Source organism: Amblyomma mixtum, chromosome 5 (genome assembly GCF_055824585.1).
Source record: "Amblyomma mixtum isolate Tamu chromosome 5, ASM5582458v1, whole genome shotgun sequence".
NCBI classification, from domain to species: domain Eukaryota; kingdom Metazoa; phylum Arthropoda; class Arachnida; order Ixodida; family Ixodidae; genus Amblyomma; species Amblyomma mixtum.
Window position 1 is genome coordinate 195012320 of NC_143016.1, and position 18994 is coordinate 195031313.

At 48.8% G+C, this 18994-nt stretch overlaps 1 protein-coding gene across 1 annotated transcript in view; it reads right to left on the bottom strand.

Moving 5' to 3' along the window:
- Positions 1 to 18994, bottom strand: part of LOC149345332 (phospholipid-transporting ATPase ABCA3-like) — a 190424-nt gene that overhangs the window by 73794 nt on the left and 97636 nt on the right. The window contains exon 6 of the mRNA XM_089547410.1: positions 10524 to 10702. Within this exon, the coding sequence (XP_089403536.1) occupies positions 10524 to 10702 (179 nt within the window). The remainder of the gene's footprint in view (positions 1 to 10523; positions 10703 to 18994) is intronic.

An 18994-nucleotide genomic window follows, 5' to 3' on the forward strand; every position in this document is an offset into this window, starting at 1 on the left:
AAATGAAAAATATTATGCAATCAGTGCAATTTGTGGAGCAGCGAATTTGGTCTAGTTGGTCAATCATGTTATGCCGTGAAAGCTCTCAAGAAGACACGGACACTGAAAGACACGGACACACAGTGGGCTCACTTCCAACTGAAGAAAAGCGACAATTCATATTCCTGGCTTTTCAACTGCGAACGCTTAGAAGGCTTCAAACACCGAATGATTAACGGTTGGTCCTTATCTAAGAGCCCCGGATCCGGATGAAACATAAAACATGTCGTTAACCGACAGCAGAATTGAAGGGGCACTTGGGTTATCATCCTCAGCCCGCGCTATTTCCAAAGCATCAGTAATTTTTAAAGTGATATTGCATTTCTTGGTAATTGGTCCTTCAATTTTTTTATTGCCAAATTTCGCCCTTCGGCATAAGAGAGTTACACATAAATATGCAGGCCGGTGTCGGCTATAAATGCCAGCAAGGCCCGATGTCATGGGCCACGGGTCCATATATGTGTGTCTGGTGGTCGGCTGGGGTGGTAGCCTTGAATGCTGAAGGTTCGCTTGCGTGCCGCCCAAAGACCAGGGCAAGTAACCATGAAGTGAGCTAACGTTGTCTCCATAGCGGTAGCGGGACAGGAGAGGCAGTTCCGAAGAGGAGTATGTGATGTCCATTAGGCCCTGACCGCAGGCGTCAGCGCAGCACTATTCGGATTCTCCTTAACACCACCTCCTCGCGGCGAGTTAAACCGCCGGAAAGGTTGATCCACGCGGTGGAGTTAGCGCACGCGTGGAGTGGCGGAGAAATTCCTTTTGAGGCAGTACGGCGTCTTCTGCGGAAATTTCAGCAGAGGCAGGGGGTTTGCCACTTGCAGTGGATGGGACGCATTGTGCGCTTCCCTAAGATGGTGCGTATTGTGTCAAGCGCACACAACTCATGCAGGGTATACATGTGATTTCCCAGTGGTGCACGCATCGACAACAATGCCCAGGGGACAGGCTATGCACCGCGGAGACCTTAGTGCTTGCGCTGAGTTGGTATGTATAAGGAGGATGTTCGGTGGTGGAATACAAAGGCGTCTCTTTAAAGTGGACAAACCGTCCCGAATGGCAAAATGTTCTGTTGTCAACGAGGGAACCGGTGCCTCATTGATATAGCATTATGTATGTGTGACCTTCATCAGGGAACGCTGGACAGAGGAGACTGGTGTGCAAAATACGATCTTTTGTGCTTGAGTTCACATAAGCTTCAAGTGCGTCTATGGAGTCGGCTGGAACAGGGATGTCATGCTCGACACCCGCCGCAAGGTCGCCTGAGCAACGGAAATAAGCGGTTTCCTCGAGGCGGCCTTTGTACATCTAAGAATGTTCCCCCTTTCTTGAGCACGGTACGTCGCGGCGACGCGCACTGAGGGGAACGAACTGCAGCTTCGACGTTCGGAGAAAGACCATTGGCCAGACGTCATTGCACAAGGAGAGCCATCTGCACCTGGTGGCGGCAAGTGGACACGGGTCGTCGCCGGGGACAAAAGGGATTAGTGCTGTTGTCGCGCAGCTCCGTAACAGCCCCCCCCCCCCCCCGCCTTGTGTGCGGGACAGGGGCGCGGATCGTAGCTTCCGAAGACCGCTGGCTTTGTGTGTGACTCTCCCCGATGGTCCCTGGTAGCGAGTTCAGCGAAGTCAACAACACCGATGTCCTTTGCGGGTGCGATACAGAAAGGTGCGCAGACAACCATAGTAGAGACATAATTGAATAATGGAATTGAGTGGGCGAGTTGGTTTTACGAAAGACATACGCTTTGTATGTCTTTCCTTTTCTGTCGTCCTTGTCCTTTTGCGCGCTTTCACTGTCAACATAGTAGAGACGTCAACGGGGCTCACGGCGCTGATGAGAGCAAAGACGACACGAGGAATTCTACCAAGAATTGGAGGATGCACTGTTGGGGCCCGGGTGTGCGATGGTGTCACCAGAGCGGCGAGAGTGCGTGTGCGATGGTGATTCCAGACCTTCCCTAGGGGAAAGAAGGAACATTGCCGGGCGCTGCCCCCCCCCCCCCCCGGGGCTGCACCTCGGGTCCGATTGTTGTTCTTTGTTTTGTAACGCAATTTAATCTTGTGTTTTCGGGGACCTGGGCATCGGACTTTTGTTTTAGATGATGTGTTCAATTAAATTTTAATCTGTAACTACGATGCTTGTCTGAGAAGCTTCTTACACTTGCCGACAAATAGAGAGGACCTGTGAAGGATCATAATTCGCGCAGTCGTGCAGGATCTGCTTAGGCTGAGTGGAAGAACTTCATCGGGGACAAGCGTCCCTGACGGCGATAGTAGCATAGGGAGCAACCGACCTACCAAGGAGAGTCCAGCAGACTTCCAGTTTCATCTGACCCAGCAGGGGTACCGACAGCGACGCTTCGGTAGCAAGGCGAGTACCTGTTTGGTTTCTGGCGGTTACGTGTAATGTCAAAGCCTTCGGTTTTGAGGTGTGACTTGGTAAAGAAACCGAGATAGAGAACAAGGGTGCCGACGGAACGGAGGAAGAGGATCTGGCGCTAACAAGCGATACGGTAGGAGGCTGTAGTAACGCCTCGCCACAGACGGCGCCGGCGCCGCAAGAAAGGCTGCTGCAGCTGCACCTACAAATTGCGTACCAGGTCCCAGAAACAGTAGCTTTGCAGGCGCAAAACAGAGTCGGATCCGTCGAAGGGAGCAACTCGGGTCGGAAAAGCGGTTGGAGGAGGACCGAAGGCTAAAATTTGCTAGTCTTTTGAAGAGGGTTCTCGCGGCAATGCCAACACAGGAAGCGCTAGTGCCGAGTTGGTTTGAAGATATCGAGGCAACTTAGGAATCATCATCATCATCATCATCAGCCTTACTACACCCACTGCAGGGGTCCTTATCATCGTTTGCTTTCTCTTGGAATTTGCGTTAAACGTTGCCAGGTTCAGTTTCCAACGGCGGCCTGTCCGGAGCCAGAGTGAGACTCAATGAGAGGGCATGGGCCTGCTTATCCGTTTGTCTACAGAAGAAACACGAGAACACGCCGTCCTAAACAGCAAAGTTATGGAGGGCCTCCGGCTATCAGCCGCGGAATACAAACGCCTATTCCAAAAACCCATCAAGAGATCGGAAGATACGTGTCAGCAATTCGTGGTCAAATGAGAAAATTATGTAGAGTACTACGCATTAAGCAGACAAGCTAACACGTTGGAAAAAGTCAAACAGCTGGTGATCTCAGACCGTCTGAAGGAATTCCTCAGTGAAGACGCGAGAGCAGATATTGTGCTGAATCAGAGTCAAAAGCGAAGATTTTAAGCCCGACGATGGTGCTCCAAAAGCACAGGCAATAGAAGTGTGTCAAGCGCACAGCAGCAGCGGAAAAGACGGCAGGTGTGAGTAAATTGCCGATAGCTGAAGGGAGACCAACAGGGCGCACCTCGGAAAACGTTAGCCTCCAATCACGGCGATGGAAACAATGCTTGAATGCCACGTGTACGGGCGCATAGCGAAGGAAATCACGCAGGGAGCAGCACCGGCTAAAGAGACGGCAAAAAGAAGTCGCGGCAACGACAGATCGGTCGTTGCTTGGATAGCCGTGCCGTTTCAGGACGATGACGTGCCAGTGTGAGGAAAAGAAGTCTGCGGGGTCAGCACAGTTACGCTGAAAGGTGCAGGCCACAGATTTGACGCGCAAATAGATTCTGGAGCGGATGTGACGGGGATTCGTAAATCACTGTGCCCGAGGTACGATAGCGCACGGTTGACTATCGCGTTAACAGGCGCGTTTGGGGTGCAGGTAGTTGCTGAGCCCATTGCACAGCAATCCCAGCATGTCCCATTGCACAGCAATGGGACATCCCGCCATTAACAAAGGAGGAACTAAAGCAAGCCTTAGGAGCGATGCAAAGGGTGAAAGCAGCTGGTGAGGATCAGATAACAACAGATTTGTTGAAGGACGCAGGAGAGATTGTGCTAGAAAAACTAGCCACCCTCAATACGCAATGCCTTATGACCTCGAGAGTACCAGGAGCTTGGAAGAACGCTAACATTATCTTAATTCAAAAGAAAGACGACGTCAAGGACTTCAGGAATTACAGACCGATTAGCTTACTGTCATTTGTCGACAAGGTATTTACTAAGGTAATCGCTAATAGAGTCAGGACCACTCAAGACTTCAAACAAGCAAATGATCAGGCAGGCTTTCGCAAAGGATACTAGACAATAGACCATATTCGCGCTATGAATCAGGTGATAGAGAAATGTGCACAATGTAACCAACCCTTATATATAGACTTCATTGATTACGAGAAAGCATTTGACTCAGTGGAAACCTCAGCTGTCACGCAGGCATTGCGGTATCAGGGTGTAGAAGAGTGAAAATGTTGGAAGATATTTGTAACGATTGCACAGCTATCATAGTCCTCCATAAAGTCAGCAATATAATTCTTATAAAGGAGACAAGAACTCGCCAATGCTAGTCCCCGCCTCTTTACAGGGGGTGTTCCGGGGCCTCAAATAGGAAGAACGCGGGCTGATAACCCCCCACGGTTATGAGCAGCTCGTGGAAGACGGAGTGGCAGTGCCAGCTGCAACAAAGTCAGACGGCCGAGATGAGAGGTTGGAGCCACGGCAGGGATCGGATAAAGACGAGAGCGCGGAAGGAGTGCGTGCATGCGAAGTAACCGTGGAGGGCGTCTCGCGGGAGGCAGCAGTGCCGACGCGAAAGGTGTTCCGAGAGACGCAGCTGGCGGACGAAACGCTCAGGGAGGCACAGGCGAAGAAAGACACGCGCGGGGTGCTCGTACACCACGAGCTGCCTTATCATCGAGAGCACGTCACTGGCCTTCAATGTTACCAGCTCGTCCGGCCAGGGCTTTGTTCTATTGGCGGGAGGTAGCGCGCGATGTAAAGGAGTACTGCCGCACGTGCCATGCCTGTCAGACGAGGTCCCCATGCGAACGCTGGACCGCGTCCTGATCGCATCCTTTGTCCGAACGAGCGTCGCTTTCCAGGTAATAAATATGGACTGTGTAGGCCTGCTTTAGCCACCTGCCTGCCGCCAAACGGCACCGCTATGCTTTGTGCGTGGTTGACGTTCATTACCGGTGGCCAGAAGTAGTATGTTTGAGGCCATGGACCGCGAAGGCTACATGCGACGGGTTACTGCAGAGTTTTGCTCGCCTGGGAGTCCCAGAGACAATTTCATGCGACCAAGGCATAAATTTCACCACTAAACCTACTCAAAAGCTCCTTGGAAAACTAGGCGCATGTCCGCGATTTTCTGCACCTGACCCACACACAAAAAAACGGGTTAGTCGAAAGGTGGAAAGGGACATTAAAGTCCATGCTGCACCACGTCATAAACGAATATGGGAAGGAATGGGACAAATTCGTTCCGTTTTTCCTGTGGGTTACCGCTAAGACTCCAACGCTACTCGGGGTAAGTCGCCATTCGAAATGATCTATGGAGGGCGGCCGATAGGGCCGCTCGCCATCACGCAAAAATCTTTGCAGTCAAGGCGGAAAGCTGGGCTAGTTGGTGTGTCATAGTTAATTAAAAGACTAGCGCATAAAACTAGGGCAAAGACCGAGAAGGAGACAGGACGAGCGCTAAATATCAACTTTTAGCGCTCGTCCTGTCTCCTCCTCTGTCTTTGTCCTAGTTTTATGCGCTAGTCTTTTAATTAGCAAAAATCTTGGACGGGAGAATGGTCAGTTCCTGACACATTAGGAGTGCCTGGGGCGCAGTACACACAAAGATTACACGAAAGGGTGGCCGAGGACAGCGCGGCGGCTGACGAGAGCGGAAATGGCTCAGCGCGCCTATACCACTCGCTACGATCGCAGAGCAACCGACAAAAGTTTCGCTGAGGACGAAGAGGTATTGTGGCTAGAGAAGCAAGGTGGCAGCAAGTTGACGGAGAGGTGGACAGGGCCTATCAGGGTAGTTAGGCAGCTGTGCCCATACGCCTACGTCGTCGAGTTAGAAGACGGGTCGTGCCGTTCGGTGCACGCAAAAAGTCTGAAAGCACGAACTCTTGGGCGAGTTGGTTATGCATGGTGTAATTGGAAGAGCGCAAGGCCCAAGGCCTCAAAAGAGAGCAGAGGAAAGGTGGAAATGAACAACACAGCGCTGAACTAACCCCTGACATACATGGTCTGTTCTGAAAGTAGTAGGACTGATTTCTTTAAACAAAATCTGTTCGAGAGAATAGTACAAACTATTACAATTTTTCAAGGTAGCACCCTTGCGCACCTACACGCTGCTGCCAATGAGTTTTACAGTTTTCGTACGCCTCCAGGAACGCCTGGACCGGAATGCTGTTTAGCTCCCTCGTCACGGCCTGTTGAACCACCTCTACCGATCCGTGATGCTTCCCCTCCAGCGTCGATTTTATTCTCGGGAACAGAAAAAAGTCTGGCAGGGCCAAGTCGAGGCTGTAGAGGGGCTGAGGCAGCGTTGCCGCCTTGTGCTGGACAAAAAATCGGGGTCCTCATTCAGATGAAGAAGATCCTACCGGTTGGCCTTTTCCTCCTCTGACAACACTCCCGGCGCCAACTTCGCGCACGCTTTCCTCATGGATAAGTGTTCAGTTCAGTTCAGTTCAGTTTATTTACCTTAAAGGCCCCCTTTCGGGGGTATTACATAAGGGGTGGGATCTTAATAAAATGAGCAAACAAAACAGCGAATATTATTTAGCACTGAAGGTGATCGGTTACATGTTCTTGAAAAGTAGAGGATGAAGCGATGTTGACGATGTCACGGGGTAGGCCGTTCCAGTCCGTTGCTGCTCGAAAGAAAAATGAAGCAGAAAAGGTGGCAGTATGCGATGGTGGCCGGGCAACCTGTAGGGGATGACTGGTGCGGTGAGATATGCGTGCGGCAGCTGTGATATACGGTGACCGATTGAGGGAAGAATGGAATAATTTGTGATAAAGGGTGAGACTTGAAATGCGACGACGGAACGAAAGGGGCGGTAGTCCTGATAACGCTTTCAATGAAGAAATGCTGACGTCATATGCTGACGCACCTGTTCTGTCACGATCCCAAAAACTTGGGTTTGAGGAATGCTGAAGTCATCAGCAATCATTCTGATATCATTCTACAATCACTGTTAAGTAAATGTTTCCCTCGCTACACATTTTCGTTGGTCTTGCTGGTCGAAGGGCGTCTGAAGCGGTCGTCTTCCTCCACTCTTTCCTTACCTTCTCGGAAAAGCTTGTGCCACTCAAAAACACCTGATCTACCCATGGAAGCGTCACCGTAGGCCTCCTTAATCATGTTTTGAGTCTTTTTGCCCGTTTTACCAAGATTTGCTCAAAATTTGATCGCGTATCGTTGATGCAGTAAACGCTCGACGATTCTGCGTGACGAGACGTTTCGACAGGGGTTCACTGTACAAGCGACCTCCTCTCTTCAACGGCCGAGAGCCGACTGCCGATTTTCTCCTGCATTCCCAATATCCCGCTTCAACGATCCTGCATGAGCAGACCACCTCTCGTCCGCCCGTTCACCCAGGAAAAAACCAGTCCTACTACTTTCAGAACAGACCATGTATATTTAGAACGCTCTGCGTATGAATACATTTTGGTACGAAAATAGAAATCACCGCAAAGAGCGCATTCATGCCCCAGGATCCCTGCAAGACAACACAAGCTAAGATGTGCAATTGAGGAAGCGAAATTCGTTTTGTGATAAAGATACTGATGGAGCACTTACGCAGGAATAACCGAACTTCTTGATATTCGAGGCCTCGATTATTTCACGACATATCTGGTCTTTGTTCTGAGCAACAACTCGTCAATATTCGAAATGTGGGGAGCAATCGAGCTCACGCAATGCATGGTGAGGTTAGAGACCATTTGTTATCGACATTTGTCACGGTGCTGCCTAAGCCTGTCATATAGGCATTGTCCTGTCTGGCCAATATAAAACCTGTTACAAGTGAGAGAAATGACATACACATATTTTTTGACACCTGGCCGATTTGCACTGATGATTTCTCGGGCAATCAGGGATTATTTTGCCTGGGTTGTTGACACGCATGCACAAGCTTGATAACATAACCGGGGCGCGTTCCCCTCTTTCCCGTGTTCGTCTTTCCGCTACGTGAATGCAAGCATGATATACCAACTCGCCCAGCAAGTGATTTTAAGCCGAAAAAAAAGCGAAAAAACTGTTCAGCCCGTTCAACTCAGGCGTCAGCGAGCCCTCTACTCGGACCGCATCGTCGAGCTCGGCCTTTCTTTCCAGGGCATCGTGAGGTCCGGGGCATTCCACAGCCCGTTTCTCGGTCAGTCGCTTGGGAGCGGCGACATCGCCGGGATCTTATTGTTTCTCTAAAGTCTGCCCCAGTGTCCTATCCTCCACGTCAGACGACACTGTTGCCTCCAATGTGACGTCCGAGGGCGGTACCTGCACTCGGCTGAACCGCTCTTCCAGCGTATTCATTTCAGGTACTTCTGGACCCACCTCCACCCCGATTGCATGGCCGAGCTCACCACCTCGTCCCTTGACGATACAAAGTTCATTCCCTCTGAACGTAGGCTCACCATGCTCAGGAGGCGTCCGTAAAGCCACCTGGTCTGAGGCCGGCGCAAACTTCTGCTAACACCCTGCGGTCACCTTGCCGGTAATTCCGTTCGCCGGCCTCAAGCACCTTCCGTGCTGTCTCAGGAGTTACTTCGCTTTCGTTTGAAGCAGCATCAGAGCCTTCGCTCCTGCTAGACTTGTTCCTTGCTCGGAGAGCCTCAAGTTCCCTCTGCATCTCCAGCATCCTGCGCGCCGAGCGCGCTTTGTCTAGCTCGTCCCCCTGACGACGGCGCTCATTCGCCTGACGACGCTGCTCATCCTCAGATTTACGCTCTTTCCTTTAGAATTCACGAAGGCTAGGTTCCTCGACGCCCAGAGCCCTTCCTCACCTGATGAGGCTCTCTAAGTCCTCCATCGTAGACACTCTCACCTGGGACAGCGCGCGCTTTCTCACTTGAAGACTATGCCTCGCGGTCGAGGCCAATCATGGTCAGCAAGTCCTGTCCGCGGACGCCAGTTTGTCACGATATCGTGGGCGACTTCATGTTTGTTAGGCGCCTAAATTATAATTGATTGGGTCAACCTGCCCGCCACTGCACTCTCCGCAAGTTTGGAAGGGGAGGAGCGACAAACTTCTCCACCCCGCGTGCAAAAGATGAGGTTCGACTGGTGACCGGCGATAGGGACCACGCCTGATTAGCCGTTGACCGGAGGCATGAGGCGTAAGCAAGTTTCTTAACAAGCAAGCACCTTTAGTTGGGCAAAGGACAAAAAGAAATGTACAAAACAAAGCCCGACGAAGTAGCGTGCGTACACAGGCGCGAGGCAAATTACGAACACAGAATGAGAACATAATCAACTATTAACAGGAACAGGAAAACATAAGGCCGAGAACTACTCAACAATGTTACAAGAACAAAGCAATGCTATAGAAAAGGTTACGACGAGAAAGAGCCACAGGACAAGACAAAGAGTACAAAGTAATGGGGAGAAACGGTGGCTTAGCTGCCGGGTGGCAAGGTCCGGTCGCAGGGAGCGTCGGGCTGCGGAAGCGCGCGGGGGCTGATGGGGGGTTGCGGATACGGACGAACTTGGGCCACGCGTCTTCGGGGGGGCCGCCGTCGCCGCGAACCACCTGCGAACCACCTGCGAACCACCGGCGCCGTGGCCAGCCGTGGCCACCCCGGTCGCAAAAGAAAAGATCGCAAAAAAATGCACACTCTTTGTGAGTCTCATATAATCCCAAGGAATTTCTTTGTATTTCTGGTATTTCCTCCTGCCCCGCAGACCCGCAGCGCGATCGAATTATTTCGAAGAGCTAATAAAATTGGCTGTGGTTTCGCTCTAACCTAGGTGACGCAATAGCTACAGCTGGTCGAGTGGAAGTCGCTCAGTCGAACTGCAAAGTCAGTCTCTCGCCGCTTCGCTTCGCTGGGCGTTCCTTCATCTTCGTCCCTGGACGTGGATTCACACTCTCCCCCTTCTCCACTCTTCCTCCACTGGCTTTCACTAGCTTTCACCGGCGCGCCGCGCCGCCGGCAGCTGCTCCGCACCACGTGGCCAGCCACGGCGCCGCCACGCTGAAGGCTGGAAATGCTATCGTAATGTAGGCGCGCGGCGCACACACCAGCTGCGTGCTCTGACGTCCCTCCGCGCATGAGCACAACTGACGACGCCGTCGGTGCAGCAGCGAGGTGCGCGGCGCGCACACCACCTGCGAGCTATGACGCCACTCCGCGCATGCGCACAGCTAGTGGAGCGGAGATGCCAAGGCTCAGCGCGCAGCCACGCTTACCTCGCGAGGCGGCTGGCGTAGTGTAGCTGTGGTTACAATATGATCGCTCGCAAGTTTCCTAAATTTCAGTCTCTTCACGTCGCTGGTTCGTTTGCGTAGGCCTGCCCGTTCAATTACAAGATGCCTAATAAAGTGTGCTTCGCCGCACGCAGCCAGCATTAGGCTCTCGCATTCATAGCTTGGCGTTACCGTCAGGAAGTGTGCACCCACCATCAAGCAGAAGAGCGGCTGCTGAGGGTAGTCCGTGGCCCACGGCAAAACGTTGCTCAGGTAGAAGAGCAGGAAGACGTTTACAGCGCATGAGACGAGCATGACCGCGAGAAGCTCAAGCGGGGTGACACTGTCGAGATCCAGCGCTCGCTTGGAAAGGATGCCCCAGTTGGCTCCGCCTGCACACGCAAAAGACACCGCAAAGGCTCAAAACGGACCCCAGGCAGTTTAAGCCTTCTTCGCTTTGGAAACAATTTTAGCGACAGGTAAGCTTCATATGCGCATAGCGTAACTTTTTGGCAAGGTCTATGTGTGCGAAGAAACATTTGTCAAAACGAGACTAACACAATATCCAGAGCTGGAATTTGCTCTCCGCGATCTCTGAAAGGACAAAAAAGCCGCACTGATGGGCAAGAGTGGTATGATAGCAAATATGTCAGTGTTTCGCTTCAATTTTCTTTACTTCAAGACCCCCCCTTCAGGAAGTATTACACACGAGGCGGCGGGGTTACATATCTTTCTTGGGATGGTGCTGCGCACACGAACAAACATACACAGGAAAGAGCAGAAGACAGAGCGCTCTGTCTTCTCTTTCCTGTGTATGTTTGTTCGTATGCGCAACGCCATCCCAAGAAAGATATGCTCCAACTGGCCCAGCAAGAAGTTCTTCTGAGTTATATATCTGAAAAAAAAAATTCAGGGGGGAACTTTGTTGACCTAAAGTGCAGTGAGGCGAAACCCTTAAGCGCAGTGTTGCTGCTTGTGTCACTGATGTGTGGTTAAGGTGTTAAGCTTGGCCTTTAAGGGTGAAACGCGACTGCGTCTTGCAACGCTGCCACGGATTCCACAGAACGCCATCGCCCATTCGGCTCTACGCCTTGCTCGACGGTAAATTGGTTTTTGAGGAGAGGAAATGTATCTCTCTCGCATATCTCGGTAGACACCTGAACCTCGCCGTAAGGGAAGGTAGGAAGAGGGGAGTGAACGAAGACGCCGTATTAGCTAGACGCGCCTTTGTTCATTCCAAACCGTCGAGCTGGCATGGCGGAGTAGTTAGCGTGCTCGTCTCGCACACCGGAGACGCTACTTCGATTCCCCAACTCGACCAATTTCCTACTCGGTTTTATTTATTTATGTGGTCTCACTAGAAATGTTAATTAGGCTAATTCGTGTTTACCATTGTTCTAATGCCATCCATCATGTCCTGTCACTCACCTGTCAAGTGATGGAACTCGCTAGAATGTTCGACACAATGCTTATTAAACGTCTAGAAACGTCTAACTATTAATGATGGCTAACGATAATTAAGCATGAATTGCACATTTCGTGATACTAGTTAATGTGTGGTTAGTGATAGTTAACGTTACCTTAACTAGTACACTGATTAGTGTTAGTTAAGGCACAGGCGCAGTGCACAGTCCCACATGCCACTTCTTAACTACTACTAATTACCAATTAGTCATTTAGTCATTAAGTGCAATGATATAATCATGAAATCCCTTTATATCACATTGCGATGTCTTTCTATTTCACCCAATTAAGTATCGATTGGCTATTGATTGGCACATGCCCATATAAGGCATGCATCCGAAACGCGGACACATTTGCTAACACGTCTTGGTCACTACAGTATGAGGCATTAAAGGCTTTGGCCTTAAAATGGAGAACGCTTAAGCTTCGCCTTTAGAAGTGAAACGCGACAGTGTGTTGCAACGCTGAAAGGGAGTCCAAGGAACGTCAACGCCCATTCGGCGCGACGCCATGCCAAACACCTTTGAATGCAACGCATTTTGAGGCACTGATATGGAGTGGTAATTCTCTCATCTCATTGGACACCCGAACAACACCTTAGGGGAAGGGAGGAAGATGAGAGTGAGAGAACAGAGAGGATGAGGTGCCGTAATGAAGGAAATGAAAATTGGATTTGAGGACACTCTACGGCCTCCTTCCCTCGTGCCTTTCGTCGCCAAGCTTCCCATTTTGCCATCCGCGACGATCTCCTGTACCGCCGCAACTATCATCCGGACGGCCGAAAGTGGCTCCTCGTGATTCCCCATCTTCGGTCTGAGATCTGTGCGCACCGCCATGCCGACCCCCAGAAGGGCTCACGCTGGCTCGCTGAAACCCTACGAGCGACTACGCCAGAGGTACTATTGGCGGGGCATGTACAACTTCGTTCACTCCTGCAAACTACGTTCACTCCTGCACAGCCTGCCAGCAGCGGAAGTCACCACCTCGACTGCACCGTTACAGCCATTGCCGAGCCCGGCTCGCCCTTTCGATCGTGTGGGCATCGACCTATATGGGCCGCTCCCCTTCACGACCGCCGGGAATCGATGGATTGTAGTCGCCATGGACCACCTCACTCGGTACGCTGAGACCGCTGCCCTACCCGCGGCTACTGCTCGCGACGTCGCCTTCTTCCTTCTTAATCACTTCGTCCTGCGTCACGGCGCTCCGCGAGAACTTCTCAGTGACCGCGGCCGTGTTTTCTTGTCTGGAGTTGTTCACGAGCTTCTCGATGCGTGCCACTCAGTCCACCCCACCACTACTGCTGACCACCCCCAAACCAACGGCCTCACCGAACGATTCAGCCGGGCTCTTGGGGACATGATTGCCATGTACATTCGCTCCGACAGCTCTAATTGGGATCAGGCCCTTCCGTTCGTAACCTATGCAAATAACACTGCATCCCAAGCAACCACCGGCTTTTCCCCATTCTTTCTTTTATTCGGGCGCGAGCCTTCCTGTCTGCTGGACACAGTCCTTCCCTACAACCCCGACAGCTCAGAATATACTTCCCTTTCTGACATTACCCGCCATGCTGAGCAGAGCCACCAGGTTGCTCGCTCCTTCACCGCGGAACGTCAAGGACTCCGCAAGCATGAGTCCGATCAAGACACGCCCGCTACACACTTCTCCAGTGGCTCACTGGTCTGGCTCTCTGTTCCGGCTGCGTCCAAATTTTCGGCCAAGCACATCGGTCCTTACCGTATCTTAGAGCGTAAGTAAGTATCAGATAAGGTAAGGAACACGGCCTGGTGATCGGAGATTCCTGGGATTATTTCGCATTTTGTTTTAGTACTAATAGATCCGCTTACGAAGAAAAGGTCCAGTATAGATTTAGCGCTATCGAGTACCCTGGTGTACTCGTCAACAAGTTGGGATAAATCAAATGTAAATGCTATGTCCAACATGGCATCACCTGTTTTGTCGTTATGGTTTTTGAGGGACATCGTGCGCCAGTCAATATTAGGCAAATTAAAGTCGCCAGCTAGAATTATCCGATCGCCAGGTTTTAAATATGTGTTCATGTAAGTTTTCAAATCATTTAAAACCGATATGGAAGAAGAAGGGGGCCTGTACAATACACCTATAATGTACCTGATTGTACCACAATATGTTTTACTGAAAATGCACTCTACATTAGGCACATCAGGCATCCTTAAAACTCGTAATGATTTCTTGTATATCATACAGACGCCGCCACCTCTTCCAGTACGGTCTTTCCGGAGTACATTGTAACCAGTAGGCACGAATTCACTGTCGAAAATTGCATCATGTAACCATGTTTCGGTTAGCACAGCAATGTCTGAATCGTTAGTAAAAAGGAGCCCTTCAAGCTCGGTTACTTTATTGATTACACTTCTGCAGTTAATGTTTAAGATTTTCAAGGATGTAGGATCATGCTTTTTCTGTCAGTTATTTTTCTTATTGACCAATCTGACACGCTCTCCTTTCTGGGCATCCCAAGCAAACATAACACTATCAATGCTAATTTTATCAAAGACCAGCTTTACCTTAGCGCCATTTGCTTTTTCTTCCGCTGCGCTGTCCCACAAAAGTTTACGTAAGTCACGCACGCGCTTTGAGAAGTCTTCCGAGATAGAGTACGACGATCCTTTTAGTTTGTAGGCTGCTTGTAAAATGGATGCCTTTTCCCGATAGTCAAGAAATTTTATGATAACCGGTCTAGATTTGTCACTGGATTTACGCCCAAGCCTATGAAGTCTTTCTATACCTGTAGGTGTTATACCTATCTTCTCTTTTATTATGTCGTCTTTCACTGTGTTTTCAAGTTCTTCAAACGTCTCGTTTTCTGACTCTTCTAAACCGTAAATTATAAGATTATTGCGACGGCTTCTGTTTTCTAAGTCGTCCACCTTATTCATCAGAAAGGACAACTGGCTGTCAAAATCTGCTATTGTTTTTTCTATTTCGCTTACTTGTTTTGTCAGCGTGCCTAGTTTGGACAACTGTTGTTCAATGCTATCTATTCTGTTGTTTAGTGTAACCATTTGCTCTTTTATTTCGTTCTGACCGTCGATAATTCCTTCAATAGTTCCTTGCACTTTCTTTTGGCCGTCTAGCAGTTCCGACAGCAATTGCTTCTCAGTTGGTCCCGGGTTAGTCTCAATATCGCCCGAAAGAAGTAGGTTAGTAGGCAATAAAGCAATGTGCGCCAGAATACATTTGAAACACTGTGGGCAGGGCAGCAGCAACAGAAACCGGTTGTCACTACGATAACAGTACATGGAAACGTTTTTACTAACCTGTAGAGCAAGACAAAAATGGTTGCTGAGCATGTTGCCGATACTGCTGCTGGCCTGCCCACTGAAGAAAGTCGATGTTGCTCGCTCTTTTAAAGGGGCTTGCTGAGCCATGTGATGTGACGTCACAGTTGTCGAGATGAAGCGATGCGCTGTCAGTTGCGGAACGGAAAGCAATGTAATCGCCGGGCACCTGGCACGAGCCGGATTTTCCGATGCCGGTTCACTGAACACATCCACGTCGATTGCCCTTGATGCGTAGGCGCTGGGCCACCATTCATTCCCGCGATGCGAGGGCTCGTTGACCAGGTCAAACGACGTAGCCACTGGGTCGCAGCCACGCGGTGGAACTGGTCCGCACAGAAGGGCCGCCAAAATCTGTAGAGCAAGACAAAAATGGTTGCTGAGCATGTTGCCGATACTGCTGCTGGCCTGCCCACTGAAGAAAGTCGATGTTGCTCGCTCTTTTAAAGGGGCTTGCTGAGCCATGTGATGTGACGTCACAGTTGTCGAGATGAAGCGATGCGCTGTCAGTTGCGGAACGGAAAGCAATGTAATCGCCGGGCACCTGGCACGAGCCGGATTTTCCGATGCCGGTTCACTGAACACATCCACGTCGATTGCCCTTGATGCGTAGGCGCTGGGCCACCATTCATTCCCGCGATGCGAGGGCTCGTTGACCAGGTCAAACGACGTAGCCACTGGGTCGCAGCCACGCGGTGGAACTGGTCCGCACAGAAGGGCCGCCAAAATCTGTAGAGCAAGACAAAAATGGTTGCTGAGCATGTTGCCGATACTGCTGCTGGCCTGCCCACTGATGCCGCTATTGACAGACATCCAAAGCAGTCATGTTTTCCTAACTTCTCACGCGCTGATGACACATCAATAATCGATACCTTATCCTTTTCTTTTGATAGTTTTTCGAAGTCTACCGCAAATGTAGACGATCTGTGGATTTCTTTTAAGGATCTGGTTATGATGTGTATTAACCGTTTTGTGCCAAGCATTGTTAAAAGGACAAAACGTGACAATCCCTGGATTTCCCGCACTTCAATACAAATGCGTAGAAAATTAAAAAAGTTGAAAAAGAAAAGGCAAGCAGTTGTCCAACCTGAAGGCCTGCTGGATAAAATTTCCGCTCTGTCAAGTCAACTACGAGGACAGGTAGCACTTGATAAAGAAAATTATTTTGGCGATTTGTTGCCTAATTTTATAACTAGCTCACCTGAAAAATTTTGGCGTACAATCTCACCAGTATCTAGGGATTCTCATGCATTTGAAATCAATGGCACATTAACACATGACGGAAAGGTAATATCAACCGCCTTTAACGAATACTTCAAATCCGTTTTTACTAAGGATAATGGCATACAACCTGTGTTCGAAACATGCTTACCTCCGATGCCTGATCTTGTCATCAGTGAACAGGGTATAACTAAAATGCTTTTGAATCTTAACGTAAAAAAATCCCTTGGGCCTGATAAAATACCCAATGCATTCCTAACGAGGTATGCAGAATGGGTGTCCAAGTATTTGTTTATAATTTTTTCTAGGTCTCTAAACGAAGGACAGGTTCCGGGCGACTGGAGGACAGCCAGAGTCCAACCAATTCATAAAAATGGAAACAAACAGTGCATTAATAATTACCGACCGATTTCATTAACATCGACAGTTTGCAAAATTATGGAACACATAATACACACCCACATTTCCCATTTTCTTGAACAACACAATTTTATTACAAATTTCCAACACGGATTCCGGAAAGGTTATTCTACTTGTACCCAATTAGTTCAGACTATACACGATTTTGCAAATGCTATTAACAATAGTAGCCAAACAGATGCCATTTTTATGGATTTCGCCAAAGCATTTGATAAGGTCTCTCACAAAAAACTACTTTCCAAAATTAATAGCACACTCAGAAATAACAAAATCATTAATTGGATTTCAGCATATTTGAGTAACCGTCAGCAATATGTCTCTTTTGGGGAACATTCCTCTCAAACTGTTTTTGTTGACTCTGGCGTCCCTCAGGGCTCAGTGCTTGGGCCACTCTTGTTTATCATTTACATTAACGACATCGTGAAAGACATTCCTGTTAATATTAAACTATATGCGGATGATTGTGTGCTATACTCCGAAATTAAAAACATGTCAGATCAGGTAAAACTTAATGAGGCTTTTCAGAAAATTAATGCCTGGTGTGATGCATGGCAGATGCCTATCAACTTTCAAAAAACCGTGTATATGAGAATCACTCACAAGAAAAGTCCACTGATGTTCCAATATTCATTTGATAACAACATTCTTTCCGAAGTCTCACACTACAAATATCTAGGGCTATGGATTACTAACAACCTTGACTGGACTAAACACATTGATCAAACTGTAAATAATGCAAACCGTAAACTTTTCTTTCTTAGGCGTGCATTGAGACTTTCCACACCCCGAGTTCGGCTTCTAGCGTATAAATCGATTGTCCTTCCAATACTAGATTATGCGGCAATAATCTGGGATCCATTCACCAAAACAAACGTAAATAAAATTGAAAAAATACAAAAGAAAGCAGTACGTTTTGTTTACAATAGCTATGGACGCACATCAGTAAGTGACCTCTTAAACAGGGCTGCTTTAATATCTATAACCGAAAGGAATCGCGTTGCTCGACTAAAGTTCTTATACCAATTGGTCAAAGGTCATTTTAAAATTAACATTGATGGACTAATATCCTTCTCTTCAGGTTATTCTACAAGACAACGTCACAATCTTACAATCACCCCTTTCACCCAGCGTAATAACTGCTTTAAATATTCTTTTTTTCCGCGAACAGTAACGGAGTGGAATCATCTTACTAACGACGAAGTCCTACAGCTATCTGTAACATCATTCATCGGCAACCTCAGTACACAATAATGTCCTCTGTCATGCATTCCCGTTTCCCATTTTTTTATGACCTGATTTTAATATTGTGATCGTTTTGGTGCTCTTTCTTCATTTAATTAATTCCCTGTTGACCATGTTCACTGATGACTTGATAGTAGTGTATTTATATGCCCCAAACCTTATTGTACTTTTTTGCTGTGTTCCGTCATTGAGCCTTTCATTTTTGCTGTTGTGTTTTTGTTGCTTATTATTAATTTGTGGCCTTTGTACTTTTTTTTCTAAATATTTATACTTACCTATATTCTGTATGCTCACCCTGCGAAAATCCCTTCCTGGGATTGCAGTATTAATAAATAAATAAATAAATAAGTCACCTGTGAATTATATTATCGAACCGGTGACGCCATCTTTGGGCCATCGCCGCCGTGGTCGCGACGTCGTTCATTTCAGCCTCTTGAAGCCTTATTACAGCCCCCTCGTCGTCTCCTCACCTTGAGTCGCCAAGATGGCTCCATCTTTGCGCCTGGGCAGTTGGAATGAAGAAGAAGATTCAGCACCGCCACCAACGACGACGAAGCGTTAGCGCCGCCCGTCGGACGCTCGTGCTGGAGAACTGCCGCTTCTGTTCCGGTCTCTCGCCTCGCTGGTTCTTAGACTACTTGCGCTAGAGTGTTCGTCGCCGGCGCTTTCAATGTGCCAATAAGCCGCTCTACAAAACATATATACCAGGTGTCCCAGCTAAATGTAACCAAGCTTTTAAAAAACACGGGATGCCCTAGCCGTCTGGAACCAACTGACGGTTCTTCAGAGTCGCGTGACCTAGTCTGCAGTATTTTTTCGTTCTTCAAGGTTAAGTAATTAGTTATGCTTAATTAACTAACTTTTTAATTACTGACTTGATGAACAAAGTGTCAATGGAAAAGTTGTAGATCGCTTTGAAAAACGGCTGACTGAAACATTTGCAGCAACGTAGTATTTACGTATAGTTTTTTTAACGGCCTTTAACCGTGATTCGGACAATAAGAAAAAGCTTCC